This window comes from Aplysia californica, unplaced genomic scaffold (genome assembly GCF_000002075.1).
Source record: "Aplysia californica isolate F4 #8 unplaced genomic scaffold, AplCal3.0 scaffold00024, whole genome shotgun sequence".
NCBI lineage: Eukaryota > Metazoa > Mollusca > Gastropoda > Aplysiida > Aplysiidae > Aplysia > Aplysia californica.
In genome coordinates, this window is record NW_004797294.1 from 2219248 (window position 1) to 2236659 (window position 17412).

The 17412-nt window shown below is 39.7% G+C and overlaps 1 protein-coding gene across 1 annotated transcript in view; it reads left to right on the forward strand.

The window, feature by feature from the left end:
* LOC101864435 (vinculin) overlaps positions 1–17010 on the forward strand; it is a gene marked incomplete in the record, with an annotated part of 52283 nt that extends 35273 nt beyond the window's left edge. The window contains 3 exon segments of the mRNA XM_035972753.1: positions 60–150; positions 2923–2961; positions 11884–17010. Of these exon segments, the coding sequence (XP_035828646.1) occupies positions 60–150; positions 2923–2961; positions 11884–12050 (297 nt within the window).
* Between the last annotated feature and the right edge of the window lie 402 nt (positions 17011–17412).

The window sequence follows — 17412 nt, forward strand, 5'->3', positions numbered from 1 at the left end:
CCCTCTCCTCCCCCCCCCTGCGTCGTTTGTGCGTCATGCCCCGCCCCGCGCGCCCCCAGAACCTGCTGAACGTGTGTGAGAGGATCCCCACCATCGGCACGCAGCTCAAGATTTTGTCCACAGTCAAAGCCACCATGCTGGGAGCCCAAGGTACGTGTGTGTGTTTGTTCACGCTCGCAGCGACACGCACTTCCACCGTCCTACACGGCGATGATGTCGCGTTCTTTTCTGCCGTCCTTCTTTTTTAAAAAATTGTGTCTGGACACAATATCTTGGGCGTGAGTGGTTGGTGGGTGCTCTGATGTGGTTTGCTCCTTCTTTCCTGACAAACATAATCTGTCATCCTTGCTCTCTTCCTTCTTTTTTGTGTTTGTTACTCTCTTGTAACGACTCTAATCTTCGGAACTTAAATAACCCTATTGTGTTGCAAGTGCCGTAAAACTCTTACTAGAACAATGTGTTTGGACATGATGATGATCATCATCATCTATGCCTTTCTCACCCTGGATCAGGATATAGGCTATGAACAAACACTTTCCATCCTTCCCTATCCTGGGTTAGCCGCTTGCATTCCAAGTCTTCCCACTTTTCTATGTCAGGACATGATATCTTGAGCTATTCACTGGAGTCTGTGGTGTAGCGGTTAGGGTGCTTCGCTGTTGCACACAGGAGACCCGAGTTTGCTTCCCGAGTGGGGAGAGTTTTTATCGAGTACCTCGGTCTTTCTGCTGGGATGTTGTATCCCTCTCGGCCCAGGTTGGCCCTGACAGGCAGGGTCAAAGCTTGTCTTCTAAATGATCTAACTTGTGTCAATGGGGGTGTAAAAACAACTACATTTATCATATTATTCTTTTGTTGCCTTTATTAGATATCTCATACTTTTTAACCATCCTTCCTGTATCTTTACTAAATTTATCATACTTTTTAACTATCCTTCCTGTATCTTTACTAAATTTATCATACTTTTTAACCATCCTTTCTGAATCTTTACTAAATTTATCATACTTTTTACTATCCCTTCTGTATCTTTACTAAATTTCTCATACTTTTTAACAATCCTTTCTGTATCTTTACTAAATTTATCATATTTTTTACCATAATTTCTGTTGTTTTTCTTATATATCTCATCCTTTATGTGTCTTTACTGGGTACCTTATACCCTCTTTCCACCCTTTTTACATTTGGGGGTCCTACTATCTTTTTCTCTTTCTTTCTGTCTGTCTGTCTGTCTGTCTGTCTGTCTGTCTGTCTGTCTGTCTGTCTGTCTTACTTTTCCCTGGTGCTAAATGACAAGCAGGTCTTTGTTCTTCCTTTTACCTTTTACTCTTATACGGAACCAAAGGGTACAGGTTCAGTGGGTGGTTGGCGGGTGCTCTGCTGTTGGTTTGCTCCGTCTTTCCTGTCAAACACCTATTGTCCTTATCTCTCCTCCTTCTTTATTTTGTACGTTACTCTCTATTTGTTCCCCCCTCTAATCTTCAGCACTTACATGACCTATTTGTGTTGCAAGTGTCGTGTTCTTTCAGTCTGTCTGTCCGAGCTTTTCCCTCCCATGCTAAAAGATAGTTATGATACGGATGTGCTACTTCTTTGAAATCACGCTCAACAAAAGTCAATGATGTCCTGAAGTTTCATCTGTGGTCTAACCTTTTATTTTTATTTGTCTCGTATGTGTGTATGTATGTATGTGTGTGTGTGTAGATTTCAGGCTTGTGTTAGACCAGTGTAAGACAACCACCAATTTGGTTTGAGCTTCTTAAGCTTTTCATCTCTGTCTTTTTTTTTTTCAAATACTTTGAGCATTTTTGTCTTTTTCTGCGAAATCTCGTTTCTTATGATAACAAGAATTTTTTCATCAACTGTCTTGGGCACTGACATTTTCTCAATTTACTTCATAGTTTTGCTCTTTGATTCCAGCATTTTGTCTTTTTCTGTGAAATTTCGTTTCAAGATCTTTTTTCTTCAACTGTCTCAGACATTTAGATTTTGTTAATTTACTTAATAGTTTTGCTCTTTGCTTCGGGCATTGTTATCTTTTTATCTGAATGCTGGTATCTTCTACGATTTTTCTTCTTCAACTGTCTCCGATATTTTTAGTTTCCTTTTTTACTTCAAATGTTTCTTTGCTCGTTACTTGTCCTTCGAACATTTTACTCTTTTCTTCGAATGGCGTGGTCAATTTCGCCCTTTCTTCTATTTCTTCGTAATGTTTTTCTCCGTCCTTTAAGTGCCCCAGAAATTCTCATTCTTTTTTTTCCCCAAAGGCATTTGTATTTGAGATTTTATCTTCAATTTTTTGTATCTATTTATTTTATTTTTGAAAAGTCCCATGCTTTCTGTTTCCATGGATTTTTTTTTTCCATAATTTTTTTTTTCTTTTCTTCTTCACTTTGGTAATGAGTGATCATCTCCTCTGATGAGTTGAGAATTTGTTTTGACAACTTTTTTTTGTCTTCACCAAGAGTTGTTGAGATTTGACAATGTTTGTTCATTTATGATCAACTGGAAATACTGACAGTTGTTTTCCTGTATATTGTTGTTATGATAGACTCCCTCTGTCTCTCTCTCTCTATCTCTCTGTCTCACTGTCTGTCTGTCTGTCTCTCTCTCTCTCTCTGTCTCTCTCTCTCTGTGTCTCTCTATGTCTCTCTATCTCACTTTCTCTCAATTTTTTTCGTTCCTTTTTTGTCTTTTACTGCAGTTGTTTTTTTGGTTTTGTTTTTTGTTTGTTTGTTTTTTGGTATTGTGTGTGCATCCACCACTCAATATATTCATTTAGTTTCATATTTTTGTGTTACAGTACTCTCTACACCTGTCTGTCGGAGAATTCTTCTTTTTTGTTTATTTTTGGTTTGTTTCTTATTTCTGCTTCGTTTTTTTTTTCGGTTTTGTTTTGTGAACTTTTGCTCTTCCACCTCCCAGAGCCTCTGGTCGGCCCAGATGGGAGCGACATTGCCTGTGGTAAAAAAAACATTAAAAAAAAGAATTAGTGATACATACAGCTGTTTGTCTTTTCTTGTGCCGCCTCCTCTCCCTCCTCCCCCCCCCCCTTTATTCCCCTCCCCCCCTCCTCCCTCTCTCTCCCTGTCCCCCTTCCTCCTTTTTTTCCCTCCCTCCTCTCTCTCTCCCTCTCCCTCTCCCTCCCTCCCATCCACTCCTGTGAGACTTGGTGCTTAGACGTAGACTTTTTTGACTTCCTATGTTTCCTCCCTGCCTCCCATGGTTTAGTTTGTTTGTTTTAAAGAAAATCTAGACTTCCCCTTGAGGTGATGGTTTCAGTCTGTAGAGATTTTGTAGGAATAGTTTTAGAAGGAGTGCCGAAACCCTTCAGAGGAAGATGTTGTTTTGCTCTTTTATTGCTCAGTTACGTTTTCAAATTTCAGATAAGAAAGTAATTTTTTTTAAACTTCGGATAACTGCAGGTTTGAGAAAAGAATTGTTTTAAAACTTCGGATAACCGCAGGTTTGCTCTTTGATAGACAAATGCAGGAAAATTGGGTCGTTGGGTTGTTTCCTCTACTTTCATTGCTGCTGGCTTTTTGTCCTGTCTCGTGCGCGTTGTATCGCATCCTGTCTCGTATTCTGTCTCGCTTTGTTTCTCATCCTGTCTCGTATTCTGTCTCGCTTTGTTTCTCATCCTGTCTCGCATTCTGTCTCGCGTTGTCTCACGTTCTGTCCCTGTGACATTGAGTGAGCGAGTCGTCTTGACAGGCTGTTTGTTTTGCTGCTCATTTCCTGTGTAGCTTTTGTTTATCGTCAGCTGGCTGTTCAGATGTACACAGCCCAAAATTATATTGCAGTTTTTTAAATTGTTGTATTTGATGCATGTGCTCAAGAAATATTTAGCCAAAATTCAAATTCTAAATTTTTAAAAAGTCAAGAAAAGATACGTAGTAAATTACGCTCAATTGTGAACAGAATGAAACAGTGTTTTCCCCTCGTCTGAAAACTGTTGCTTTTTGGGTTGGGTACATTGAAATTTGAACAGCTTGCTGACTTTGTGCTGTCTAGCTGTATTTTGTTGTTGTTGTTCCCTCCTGCGTTTTACGCTCATTTCATGCGTGTCTCCTTCGCAGTTGTTGCTTTTCCTCCCATTCCTCCTCCATCTCCTCTCATTCCTCATTTGCATTTTTTAAACTCATTTTCCTTTTCTTTTTCTGCCTCCATATCTTCCTCTTCCTTCTCTTTCTTTTCCATCTCTCCCTCCTTGTCTTTCCACTGCTTCTTTTCTCCTTCCTTCTCCTTCTCCTCCTCCTCCTCTTTCCCTTCCTCCTCCTCCTCCTCCTCCACAGGTCAGGTCTAGCAGAAATGAGTTTTGAAATGACCTGCGTATGTCTTGTGAGGGTAACACGATTCGTTGGGTGTTGCTCTAGAACCCCCTTGTAGATCCTACTTCTTGTCTTGTCCTCTCTGCTGTAGTGCTGGGCGGCTAGGTTCCCGACTATTGAAAGCTAGGAATCGTAGGAATCGACTCCGAACTTACTTTCTAATGATGTGATTTTTCCCCCTGTGGTTACCTGATTGGTGCCGTACATCTTCAGGATTTAGGTTAACCTTGATTTCGGAACACTACGAAGCATCAACTTCTTTAAAAAAAAAAAAAATTCTTTGTTGAAAAGATTTTAATGATAAAAATAACTGGCAACCGTTGGTCTACGTAAAAAGGAGACGGAATTTGACTTCCTTAGTATTAATCGCGGGAATCGGTTCCAGAATTGACTCTTCGCCCAGCTCTACTCTGCTGAACCTGTCTGTCGGTCTTGCAATTATTCCCCTCTATCATTACCTTGGTTTCCCATAACTCAAGACAAAAAGTGGGTGGTTTTTCTGGTGCTCTGGTGTGGTTAGCTCCTTCTTTCCTTTAAAAAGTCTACTGTCTTTTTCTCCCCTCCTCCTTTTTTTGTGTTTGTTACTCTCTTTCTTGTAACACCTCTAATCTTGGGCACTTATAATATGACCTTATTGTGTTGCAAGTGCCGTAAAACTCTTACTAAAACTAACTCAAGACAAAACAAAAACTGTGTCCACTGTGTGTTTGCGTTTGGAACTCCTGTGGAACAAAGTGCTCGCTGATTTCGAGTTGATATGTCTGTCATGTGTTTTTGTCCTTTGCTTTATGTTGTCATGACAACCTACATTTTGTAGGTATACAGATAACAGTGATGGGTGGTTGGGCAGGTGCTCTGGTGTGGTTTGCTTCTTCTTTCCCCGTCAAACTTCTATTGTCTTTATCTCTCCTCCTCGTGGGTGGTTGGCGGGTGCTCTGGTGTGGTTTGCTTCTTCTTTTCTATGAAGCATCTATCGTCCTTGTCTCCCCTTCTTCTTTTTTATGTTTGTTACTCTCTTGTAACACCTCTAATCTTCTGGCGCTCATATTATGACCTTATGCAGTTGCGAGCGCCGTAAATCCTCTACTAAAAGTCTCTCCTCGATTTTTTTCTTTTGTATGTATATTACTCTCTAGTAACAACACCTCTAATCTTCGGCCCTGACTTGACCTGTTTGTGTTGCAAGTGCCGTAAAACTCTTACTTTAAATTACTAAAACTGAAAGGTTCTCCAGATAGTGTGTTGAGTACCCATTGCCCCATGTCGTTGACCGCTCTATCTCTGTCACAACAGAACCGATCCCGGCCCCAGACGGAAGCGAAATAGCTTGTGGTAAACACAACAAACTTTGGGGTTTTTTAAAACTAAATAAGTTTTGTTTTGTTATGTTTTGTTTTGTTTTGTGTTTTTTTTGGTTTAAAATCAATAACCAGCATGGGATGAGTTGAACAAAATACTGAATGAGTTTGTTAGTGAATAGATTGTGTTTTTAGTAATCTGTAGAGTATTATGCATCTTCTAATGGATTGATTGATTGATTGATTGATTGATTGATTGATTGATTGATTGATTGATTGATTGATTGATTGATTGATTGATTGATTGATTCCTTGTTTTGTTTGTCGTTCAACATTAATATGTCAACATTTTATAAAAAACAAAAAAAAGACGAACAAAAAACAAAAACAACAAGAAAAAAAAAAGCAACCAACTCCCCCCCCCCCCACGAAAAAATGAAAATCAATTATGTTTTGTCGATGTAAAAAGCATTTACTTGTGAAAAAAAAGAATCTTTGTCAGTAATGTTTTTGTTTTTGTTGTTCGACCACTGTTGCTATATCTCTTGAATGCTTACCTCCCTTCCCCCACCCTCGGTTCCTATGCAGTCGTGATCAATGCCTGATCTAGACACAAACACACCCTTATGGTTAGACAAACGCACCCAAATGGTCATGAAAAAGGCACCCCCTGTTTTTATAGTCAGTCAAACACACCCTTAGAATTGTGAGAATTGCGCTGAACACATCCTCCCCCCCCCCTCCCCACATACACTCACACGCACACACACACACCGACACACACACACACACACACACACACACACACACTCACACACTCACACACACACACACACACACACACACACACACTCACACACACACACACACTCACACACAGACACACACACACACACACACACACACACACACTCACACACACACACACAAAAGTTGCACCTGTGATGTATGATGATGGGATACGTTGTTGTTGTTTGCATGGTGAAGTACCATAAAGGGTTATGCATGATAGTGTGAGTGGGCTGTTGGCGGGTGTTCTGGTGTGGTTTGCCCCTTCTTTCTTATCAAACATCTATTGTCTTTATCCCTCCTCCTTCATTTCTTTGTATGTTTGGAACTGTGGAGTGACACCTCTAATCTTCGCCATTCATATGACCTATTTGTGTTGCAAGTGCTGCAAAACTCCTTACTCAAACTCGAACCTGAAACCTCCTCTCTTCCATTTTTTGGGGCTTTAATTTAACTGGTTAAAATTGTTTTCTTTTTCGTAACGTCCCTCCCTCTCTCTTTGTCTTTCTCACTCTCTTGATCACACTCTCTCTCTCTCTCTTTCTCTCTCTCTTTCTCTCTCTCTTTCTCTCTCTCTCTCTCTCTCTCTCTCTCTCTCTCTCTCTCTCTCTCTCTCTGTCTGTCTGTCTGTGTGTCTGTCTGTCTGTCTGTCTCTCTTTTTCTCTCTCTCTCTCTCTCTCTCTCCCTCCCTCTCCCCATCTCTCTCTGTGTCTTTCTCCCCCCCCCTCTTTCTCTCTCATGTATAATTTTATTCTTTTATTTTGCTGCCCTGGAAATTCCCCAGAGTCTAGTAAGTAGCTGACGTAGCGGCTCGGAATCTGCCCCCCACCCCTCAATCCCTCACTCCTCATGAATTAATTATAAGGCCACCTTTCTTCCTACACATATATTATGTCGTCGCCAGAGTACGACAACCCTGTATCCCACAAAAGCAAAATTTCACAGGAGAAGGAAAAAACTTTGTCAATTCATCTGACAATGTTTGTTTCAAAATGTAAGTCGGAATGTTGCACTGGGGATGTTTATTGAGCTACATGTAGAATCTAGAAATTTGACACTAAGTCCGCAACGTTACGTTTAGTAGAAAATTTAGTAGAAACAAGCAAAAAAAAAAAGAAAAGTGTTTTTGACATAGTGTGGGTTACTACAGGGTTGTTATACTCAGATGACGATATATATATATATATATATATTATATGTATATGTATATTCACAGTCTGTACGAGATACTTCTCTCTTCATGCAGTTCTCTTAGAGGTGGCAGACATTTATTTATTATTTTTTTCTTCTTTTCTTCTCCTTCTCGTCCACCAACGCTTCCGCCTAGCTCTCTGTATCGCTTTTCCCCAGCGCTAAACGACTGTGATTTCATGGATACCCTTCTCTTTGTTCAGTCACTCCGACTCGATGCACTGTTAGAAAAATTTTAATCACAAGATTCCTATATACAGCTGTTCCGACTGGATGCACTGTTAGAATAAATCAGAAGAGTCCTACTATAAAGCTGTTCAGACTTGTGTGTGGTGGTCAGTTACTTATGGAGCCGGTCATGTATTCGTCAACTTCATGGTTCTTTCCTTCCTCTTTTGACCTTCTGTCGCAGCTGTACTCTTTTTCATCCTTAGCCATTCTCTTTTTCATCTTTAGCCATACTCTTTTTCATCCTTAGCATCTAAACCTAGGAATCAATGACACTATCCTCCCCTGCCTCCCTCCTCTTCCTCTCCCCAAAGCTGCCTTTCATCTCTTCTATGATTTTTCCCGGATTACATTTTGTATTCTCATGTGCTCGAATATATTTCCTCTGATGCATTCCTTCTTTTATGTGAAAAATGTGTGGGATGTTGTGTGATGTGATTGATAGAGAGATAGATAAAGGATGAATCTCCCTGTGCACATCATTGCCCAATTGATACATTTGTTGATACAGTCGTGGCCGGCCTGGATTTTCCTTCATGGAGGGGATAAAGCTGCCATTTTGGCACAATTTGATCAGAACCCCCAAAAGGAACCGCATTTGATTTTGGAGGATTTGATCAAATTGTGCCAAAGTGGAAGATCTTTTTCCTCTCCATGAAGACTAATCTAGCTGGCCCCCCCCCGACTCGGTTTGACTGAATTTGACTGTCGGTGTGCACTGGATGTTAGTGTAGGTCCCGTCTGGTGTATACATGACATGTAGTTATCTCAGCAGGGAGCTATCTGTTGTGTGATGTTGTACACTAAAAGTTTTTTGTCGGCCAGATGTTGAAATGCACTAATTAGCCAAAAATTTTAAAAGCTTTAAAAACAACTTTAATCGCTGTTTCATAATCTGTGTTGTCAGTTTCATGTAGAATCTATATGAGAAATATTCAGACGAAATTAAAATTCTAAATGTAAAAAAACAAACAGGAAACGATACAGAATGTAATGTAGGTATATCTGTTAAAGAAATAAAACCCTTTTTTCTCTTCTCTCCTGAAAGAAAAATGTTGCTTTCTGAGATCAGTACATTTGACCAGCTTGCCGGCAATGTGTGTATGTTGGTCTGTGTGTGTGTCTGTTTGTGTGTCTGTTTGTGATGCTTGACGTGCATGTTGGGTGTTATGTGTTGTACGTTGTAGGTTGTATGTGGTATGTGAATGTGGTAATATTTTTTGGGAGGGGGGGTCTGGGGGATTGGAGTTGTTGTAATTTTTTGGTTTATTTTGGGGTTTCTTTTTTTCCCCTTTCTTTTTAAAATTTTATTTGCATGGGAGTATATTAATTAAGTGTGAGTATTTTAGTGGTGTGTATTTGAGTGTGTGCTTGTTTGAACATTGGTTGACTTGCACGCCTTGTGGGGATTTTGCCCGGAGAATGTGCAGGTAGATGTGTTTTTTCTTGTTGCATCGATGCTGTCTTTGTTTTTACAATAAGATGAGTGAACATTTTACCTGCTTTCCATCACAAGATTTTACCTGATCAATTTCCTAAATTATATAAGAAATCCTAAAGTCTCTTTATATCAAAACCTTTGTTAAGTTGTTCCAATTTTCCTGAATGATGCAGTTATTCGTTTTCTTCCCATTCCCAACTTGCAAGTATGCTATATATAGATAAGGAAGTGTCTACGTACTCCCCGATTGGGGTCTACGTAGTCATGGTGTCTAGGTGGACCCCAAAAATGTTGGATTGTGATTGGCTCGCTGAGCGAGCGGTAGTTTACATCGGTTACAATGCAAGGCTGCTAGGCCTAGCCTACTTACTGATCATCTCGGGTAGTGATTGGATTTATCTTGTCTTACTATAATTGATTTATTTTAGCCTAGAGAGAGAGGGAGAGAGAGAGAGAGAGAGAGAGAGAGAGAGAGAGAGAGTATAATTTAATGAATAAACGTATCTAGATCTAGATTTTGTTGTGCACCCAGCCAAGAGTGTGCAGTTCAGTCTTGATTTAGATACGTTTATTCATTAAATACTCTCTCTCTCTGGGCTAAAATAAATAAATTATAGTAACACTAGATCGACACACCGCCCGAGATGAACAGTAGCCTTGCATTGTAACCAATGTAAACTACCACTCGCTCAGAGAGCCAATCACAATCCAACATTTTTGGGGTCCACCTAGACACCAAGACTACGTAGACCCCAATCGGGGAGTACATAGACACTTCCTATAGATAATTCATAGTTTTTCTTTCCTTACCCGTTATTTGTGTTGTGCATCGTTGGATTATAAATCCTTCTATTGTAACCGTTGTATCAAAAGATAACAGTTTAAACTGTATGCTGCTTGTTGTGTTTTACATTATGCGGCAGTAGTCAGTCAGTATTCCCCTTCTCCACACCGGAAAAGTTTAGTTGGGTTTAGTTAGTCAGTTTAGTCTGTTCCTCTGAAGTAACGTTACAGAATTTTATGTTTGGTACTTTTTTTCTGTCACATTTACAGCCTAAGATACTTTTTTTGGCCTAAATTTTTAACTCAAAAAATGCACAGGATAACTTAGACTCATAAAATACGTTTTGAGCTCACCACTTTTCTAGATATCTCTAGACTTTATTTTCTATTTTGTGGGGTATGTTATTTTTAAGCTAATGTGCATATATATATATATTGGTAACCTTATACATGTATGTGAAAAGGTAGGTATGTTTCATGAGTCACTTTTTGTTTTTTCTTGGTTTTGATTTGTTGTTGGGTTAAGGTTTTTTTTTTGCCTTTCCTTTTTCACAAGGGATCTGAGTTTGTTAGCTTACGTTGTATCGTAACTCTTCAGAGTTTGGTGATGTCACAGAATTGAGCCGAGTCTAGCTTTGGTGATGTCACAGAATTGAGCCGAGTCTAGCTTTGTGCTCTTTCTTTGTTAACGCTCTCTCTTAGTACATGGCACGTCAGTCTAGCTGGTTTACAGCATCGCTCGGTTGTTTACGGTCACAACAAAAATCTACCAAACTTTGGCAATATTCCTGTCCCCGTGGGTTTATGCACCCCGCATAATTTAGCCAAATTTGATCATTTTTTGCATAATTTCTGATTATTTTCCTTTATCATTCATTGTTAAAAATTAACAGAATCGCATAATTTCACATTTTTGGGCTCAGTTTGCATAATTTCAGAATTTTTCTCGCATAAAACTGGGGGGGAGAGATGTTCATTTGAGCTATAATCAAACTGTATGTTTACAGCTCTGATCAGTCACTTTCTACGCAGTTGGGTGTTGATTTTAAGTAAATAGGGTATATAGAGGAGGAGAGAAATAAGGAATTTTGGGATGCTGAAAAATGTGAATATCAAAACTGGCTGTGTACAAAGGAGGAATTACCCACTGTGTGTTATGAGTTAAGCAGGAATTGGTTCATTTTGCCACTGAGATAATTGTTAAAACTTTTACTGAAACTAAGAACTGTGTCACTTTTCATCATCTCTAGTGAATTTGCTGGACCAGTTTGAAGTGAGAATGGTATATTGAGTGCATTGATTTTAACTTTCAAATTTTCTCAGTGGAAGTGCTTTGCTGGAAAGTTTTATGGAAAAAATTGATGAGATTTGTTTGAGGTTAGTGTAATAAATCGAGCGCAATGAGAACTTTCTTAAGTAGTAGAAGTGCTGCATATATATAGGTGAAATTGATAATTATTTATCATTTTTACCACTCTGTTGAATTGCGTACCAGTGGGTGGTTGGTTCTTTCTTTCCTTTCAAAAGCTATCGTCCTTCTCTTCCCTCCTTTTTGTATGTTTGTTACTCTCTTGTAACACCTCTAATCTTCGGCACTTATATGACTTTATTGTGTTGCAAGTGCCTTAAAACTCTTACTAAAACTTAAAATCTTCGGTTTTTGGCACTTATATGACTTTATTGTGTTGCAAGTGCCGTAAAACTCTTACTAAAACTAAAAATCTTCGGTCTTCAGCTCTTATATTATATGACCTTAATGTGTTGCAAATGCCGTAAAAAAAAACTTACTAAAACTGACACTAAATTGCGTACCACCTTCCCACAGGCTCAGAGGAAGACCAAGAGGCGACGGAGATGCTTGTGGGGAACGCACAGAATCTGATGCAGGCCGTGAAGGAGACGGTGCGCACAGCAGAGGCCGCGTCCATAAAGATTCGCGTGGACTCCGGATACACGATCCGCTGGGCCCGCAAGAGGCCTTGGTACACATAAATCATTACGTGTGTGCGCGCGCCGGTCGGGAGCAAGTCATCTCGTGCCCACCCGCTTGTGTGTTGCTGGCTAAGCAAGCACACACACGCACATACACATAGACATACACATGTACACATACACACACACACACACTCACTGCTACACACGCGCACAGATGTGCTCATGTACACATGGACACAAGTACATGCTTTTATACACAGCACAATCGCACGCATAAGCATGTACAATGGTACACCTACAAACACACAAAAAAAACCTCTCTCTCTCACACACGCGTACACAAACACACACACACACTGACCTATGCAACAAGATAGCCCGAGAGGTTCTGGCTTGCCATCAGTCCCTACGGGTTATCTTCTTGCATGGTGTAGGCTTGTTTATCCATAGGCATTATATTATTATTATTATAATAATTATTATCATTAAGTTATACTATAATTACTCCACTTATTATTATCAATATTTGCTGGAGTCAGGAGCCTGGGCCTGCCTATGTAGCGTGTCTCGTTTCTGTCCATCATAACATCATACACACAGGTACATATATACCTACGGAAACTTTTTCTTTGTCTCGTGAGACAGCTAACACGGCTTTTGTGGTCTCGGAGACTTGACCTAGTTTTTATGGTGTAGGCGCCGTAAGAGACGCAAAAGTCGGGGGGGGGGGGGGTATTTCTGTATCTTTCTAGACAGCCGTTTGAACAATTTGTCACTGCGACGTTCCTTCTGTTGTTGATGTGAAACATGAAAGTTGTTTTTTTGTTTTTACACGCTAGACTGATTTTTCGCACAATCCGTCTTTGTTTTTAAAATCAACATTTTTTTTTTTTTTAAATTGTCTCCATCTTAATCAGTGATTGTAGTGAAATTACAACTTTCAGTTTAATTTCTGTTCGATTTTTAAAAATTACATGAACTGAAAATGTATGAACTGAAACCAAATGTCGGGGAAGTTCAAAGACCTCCTGTGACATTTTTGTAAGACCAAATTGTGACGGTGGTGTTTGTGGAGGTAAAGAATATCTTTAGTCGTAGCTTTCGTAAAGTGTCTCGAGTCATGGTTGAGTCACTTCTGCACTGTGGTTTGAATTTTAATAAATAGAGTTTGTGGACAGGGTTGTCGTTGATTCATGGCACGTTTGTCCAGGAGGATGGAGACACCATTTTTTTCATTCTGGCGCACGTGATTCTATTTTTAAGAGGCGGATTCGGAAAAGGGAAAACCATCAGTTTTATAACTGTTTTAAAAAGACAATTTGAAATATGTTACCGAATTTCCTTCTTGCGCATTTGACTTGATCATAAAGTTACATTCTGTGTGTTTTTGAAAATTTGTCAGCCTCCTTATAGAGCCGTCTAAGGGTTTGAGTTTAGTTGTTTTTTAAAATCTAAGAAACAGACAGTAGCAAAGACGTGCGTGACACTGTCACTTCTTCGTGTTCCGGTGTGCTGTTACGAACCAGTCATTTCTCACTTCACAGTTTTCACTGTAGCGTATGTCTGTGTGGACTGCTGTAGATGTTTGGTGTCACAACGGGTGAGGCGAGCTACCAACCACACATGCATTTATTACAGTACACCACTGGTAGCTTTTCACCGAGTCCGTCGCCATGTTGTTTGTTTGTTTGTCTTTAGTACCGTAGAGTGGTGGTCAGTGAGTGGGCGATAGGTAGACAGTCCCTGAGTGAGCTGGTCGGATCTCTGCGACATGCTCTTCAAATGTTCTTAAGCCCAAGAAACCATATTTTTCAGTTGAGAGGAAAAAAGTTTCATCAAAGGAATCGTGCCCGTACCTACTTTATGTGAATTGGTGTGTTTATTTTTTTCATTATTTAGAGTTTGAATTGCTTCGAAATATTTTTCGAGCTCATGAAACCGTTAAGAAAATTTAAAAAAATAAAAATTTCCAGACTTTTGGGCTTTGTACATTTGAACAGCCGGTCGCCGATATGTGTGTGTGTGAGAATCTGTTGGATTGTTTGATTGTTTTTGTAGTTTTGTTTTCTAAGATTTCACAGACTGGTGCTAGAGAGTACGTCTGACCTTGGCGTCAGGCTGCTCTTTGTTTGTGCGGTGAAATGTTTGTTCTTTGTGAAAGGTTTTAGTCGTTTTTTCTTATGGAGAGGGAGGGGAAAGATGTTAGGTCGTTTTTTAAATATTGTCTATGCTTGTCGAATTAGTGGCTTTCATAGTGGGCACAACGAAACTGGGAACTTGAGAGTGAATGATGCTTCCTTTTTTTAAATGTTTGTATTACCTCATTTGTTTGTTTTAATTTGAGCAGTATGACAGCTGGCAATAATAATTATGCTTTAAAACCAATTTTGTTGTTGTGTGTCTTGTAATTTGTATCATAGTGTAGCCTCAGCAGCTCGCCACTGAAGTTTCTTTTTAAAAATTTGTTGTTCAGTATTGTTTCTTCAACGCTACTTGTTATGGTAGTCGTTTACAACAGTCCTTGCTTCAGTTTCTTTTGTTGTTTTTTGTCAACCTATCCCGGTCCCCACCTCTAGTGTACTTATTATAAAGTATTCAAATGTCAACTATTCATATTATCATGTTGTTTTAAAGTATTTAACAAAGTTGAGTCGTGGTGAAGCGTGATGAGGTGTGGGGAGAATCTTCATCGAGTATCTCGGCCTTTCTGCCGAGATGTTGTATCCCCCCCCTCTCAGTCCCCAGACTGGTCCTGAGTGGCAGGGTCGGAAGCCGGCCTCCTAAATGATCTAAATTGTGTCGATGAGGTGTAAAAAAAACCCCCCAGCACGTACATGAAATTATTAGAAAGAAAGAGGAAGTCAGACTCGGTGTGCGTCGTTTCTTTCTTGTGCAGCAATTCTCAAACAGCAATAATCATGTAAACCCCACGCTAAATTACAAGTGGGACAGTCCACGATCTGTGAATGTGGACACGACCAAGAGCATGCCTACCATATCCTTCAGCACTGCCCGCACTACGCCTCCCTTCGAACGCAGACGTGGCAGAATGTGACTCCCCTTGAGAGACAGCTGTATGGCAGTCTCTCAGATTTGAAGCGGACTGCACAGTTTGCGCGTGACATCGGACTGACTGTTTAGCTGCTGTCATCGAAAATGAGGAAGAAGAAGAAGAATGTAAACCCCCACCCAAGTATATGTTGTTCTATATGCTCGGCATAATATACTGTTGTGTAGACGTTCTTGCCCCCGAGTTATCTACGCTGAGATATCACATAATAACACTTGTGCCAGCCAGCTATAAATAGGTACCGTACTATCTTTTGCTACTGTTGCCATTATCGTTTTATCTGCACCCCACCCATCCACCCACCAAAACCGCTTTCAGTTTCCTAAGTGTTTGAATGTCTTGGTTCCAGTTTGAAAGTTTGCATCAAAGCTGGACGAAGATGTATTATTCAGTTGATGTCTTCCCCAAATTATTTACAATTTAAAAAAAACTTGTGACGTAGGGGCTGAATTTATTTTTTTTGATAGGGAGAAGTAGGATTTTTTGTTTCTGAATTCTGTGCCTTTTTGCTTTGGTGCCAACTTTTTGTATGTTGGCAGATAGACAGACGGACAGCTAGACTGACTGACAGACAGACGGACAGACAGACAGACAGACAGAAAGCGGTGGGGACTGTTCCTGTGTCAGCTATGCAATATGTTTGTTTACATTCGTACGGTACAGTCTGCCTAGATAGACTCTACCAGTGTGATTTCTTTCCTATCTGTGTTTTAAGTAAGGCTTGGGTTCTCTGTGTTCATTTTGAATTCATTTCTGTTTTGACCTTTTCTGTGAGCGCGTGCTTCTGTGTGTTGTGTTTCTGAATGCTCTATTATTAAATTTTATCTCTTTCTTTGCTGAAGCTTTTCTGTTTGTTATATGTGGGGCTTTTTTAATGTTAAGGCAAAAAGTTAAGCCTCCCGCAGTTATGCTGCTTGTGAGTAACCGATTGTTTTCGATCTATTTTTAGAGAAAATCACACTTGATGGTGTGGACCGTTGCTTCAGATCTGACACTGGCTTGACTTAATTGTGATCGATGGGTGTTTTATTTTTTAGATGTTTTTCTGGGTTATTTATGTTCGTTTTTGTTTTGTTTTGTTTATTTTGTAGGCGTAATTTGGTCCCTTTTAAGCACAAGGGGGCTATCCTGAAAAATACTGTTTCGAGAAAATCGAAGGTATAGTTTTTGCCCCTTGTTCAGTTTCTTTAATACTTTAAAATTTAAAAGACAAGGAGAGTTTTCTCTTATAACCAAACAAATATACGCACCAATGAAACCAAACTTCTCCTACAGGTAGGGCAATGCCCGCTTTAAGTGTGGGTCAAGATTTCTACAAACCCCTAAAATCTGGGTTACCTCGCTTGTCCTTGAAAGCGACCATTTGTACGTTGCTGTAATTGAAGACTGTTTGTACATGCTGCATACTTTCTGTACACTGCTATTTATACCTTCCACTGTGTTAGTGCAATTTACAATCACCCGATGTATTGGTTTTGTCCATTCTAGCCCAGAATTTTATTTCACGTTATTTCTTCTTTCTATCTGCCGTTGTTTGTACGTCGTTGTTGTAGTCTTCGGCAGACGCCTTCCACCTGTAGCTACAGTAGTGAAATTTTTTTTTTTTTTCAATACAAATAAAAGTTCAAGAAAGAATAATTAATTTTGTCTGACCTCAGTATGGCAGGGTTTGGAAGAAACTTTCGCCATGTGCTTTTTTTTGTGTGGATAGATTAGCTAAACTAAAACTTGGCCAGGCCATGAGTGTTTTCATTTGCCATCTGGGACGTGCACGTCTCTCGCAGAACACACGACGTGTCGCTCTCATTGGTTGTTGGTTGGTGAGAGAAGTTTTTGGAAAGTGTGAAAAAACAATTGAAATTATACAAAGCAATGTAAGGAGATATATTTTGAAATATGTATTGGAAATTTCTCTGGAAAAAATATAACATTTATTAATCTACTTAATTGACTTGTATTCCTGTGTTCCATTTGTAAATGGTAAGCCAGTTTTGAGTGTCAGGTCCTACGTTTGATAAATACAAGCCTGTGACTGTCCTGAATTTCCCCGGGACTGTCCTGGATTCAGTAATCAGAAATTTGAGCGCCATGATAGGCTACATTCCCCAAACGCAGTCTCACTTTATGTGATTTTGTGTGTTTTTTGGTCCTCTGAAATGACACTTTTATACTATACAATAATATTATATATAAAAACTTGGGGAGTTCCTGACTGGGTTTTGAAAAAGTTGGCAAGCCTGTCGTAAGTGCCATAGATACACATTAGTGTTTTGTTTGTTCTCTTAGATTCTGGCAGTGACTATTCATGGCCTAGCAGCTTTTGTTTTGTCTCGTCAGGGAAAGAGAAAA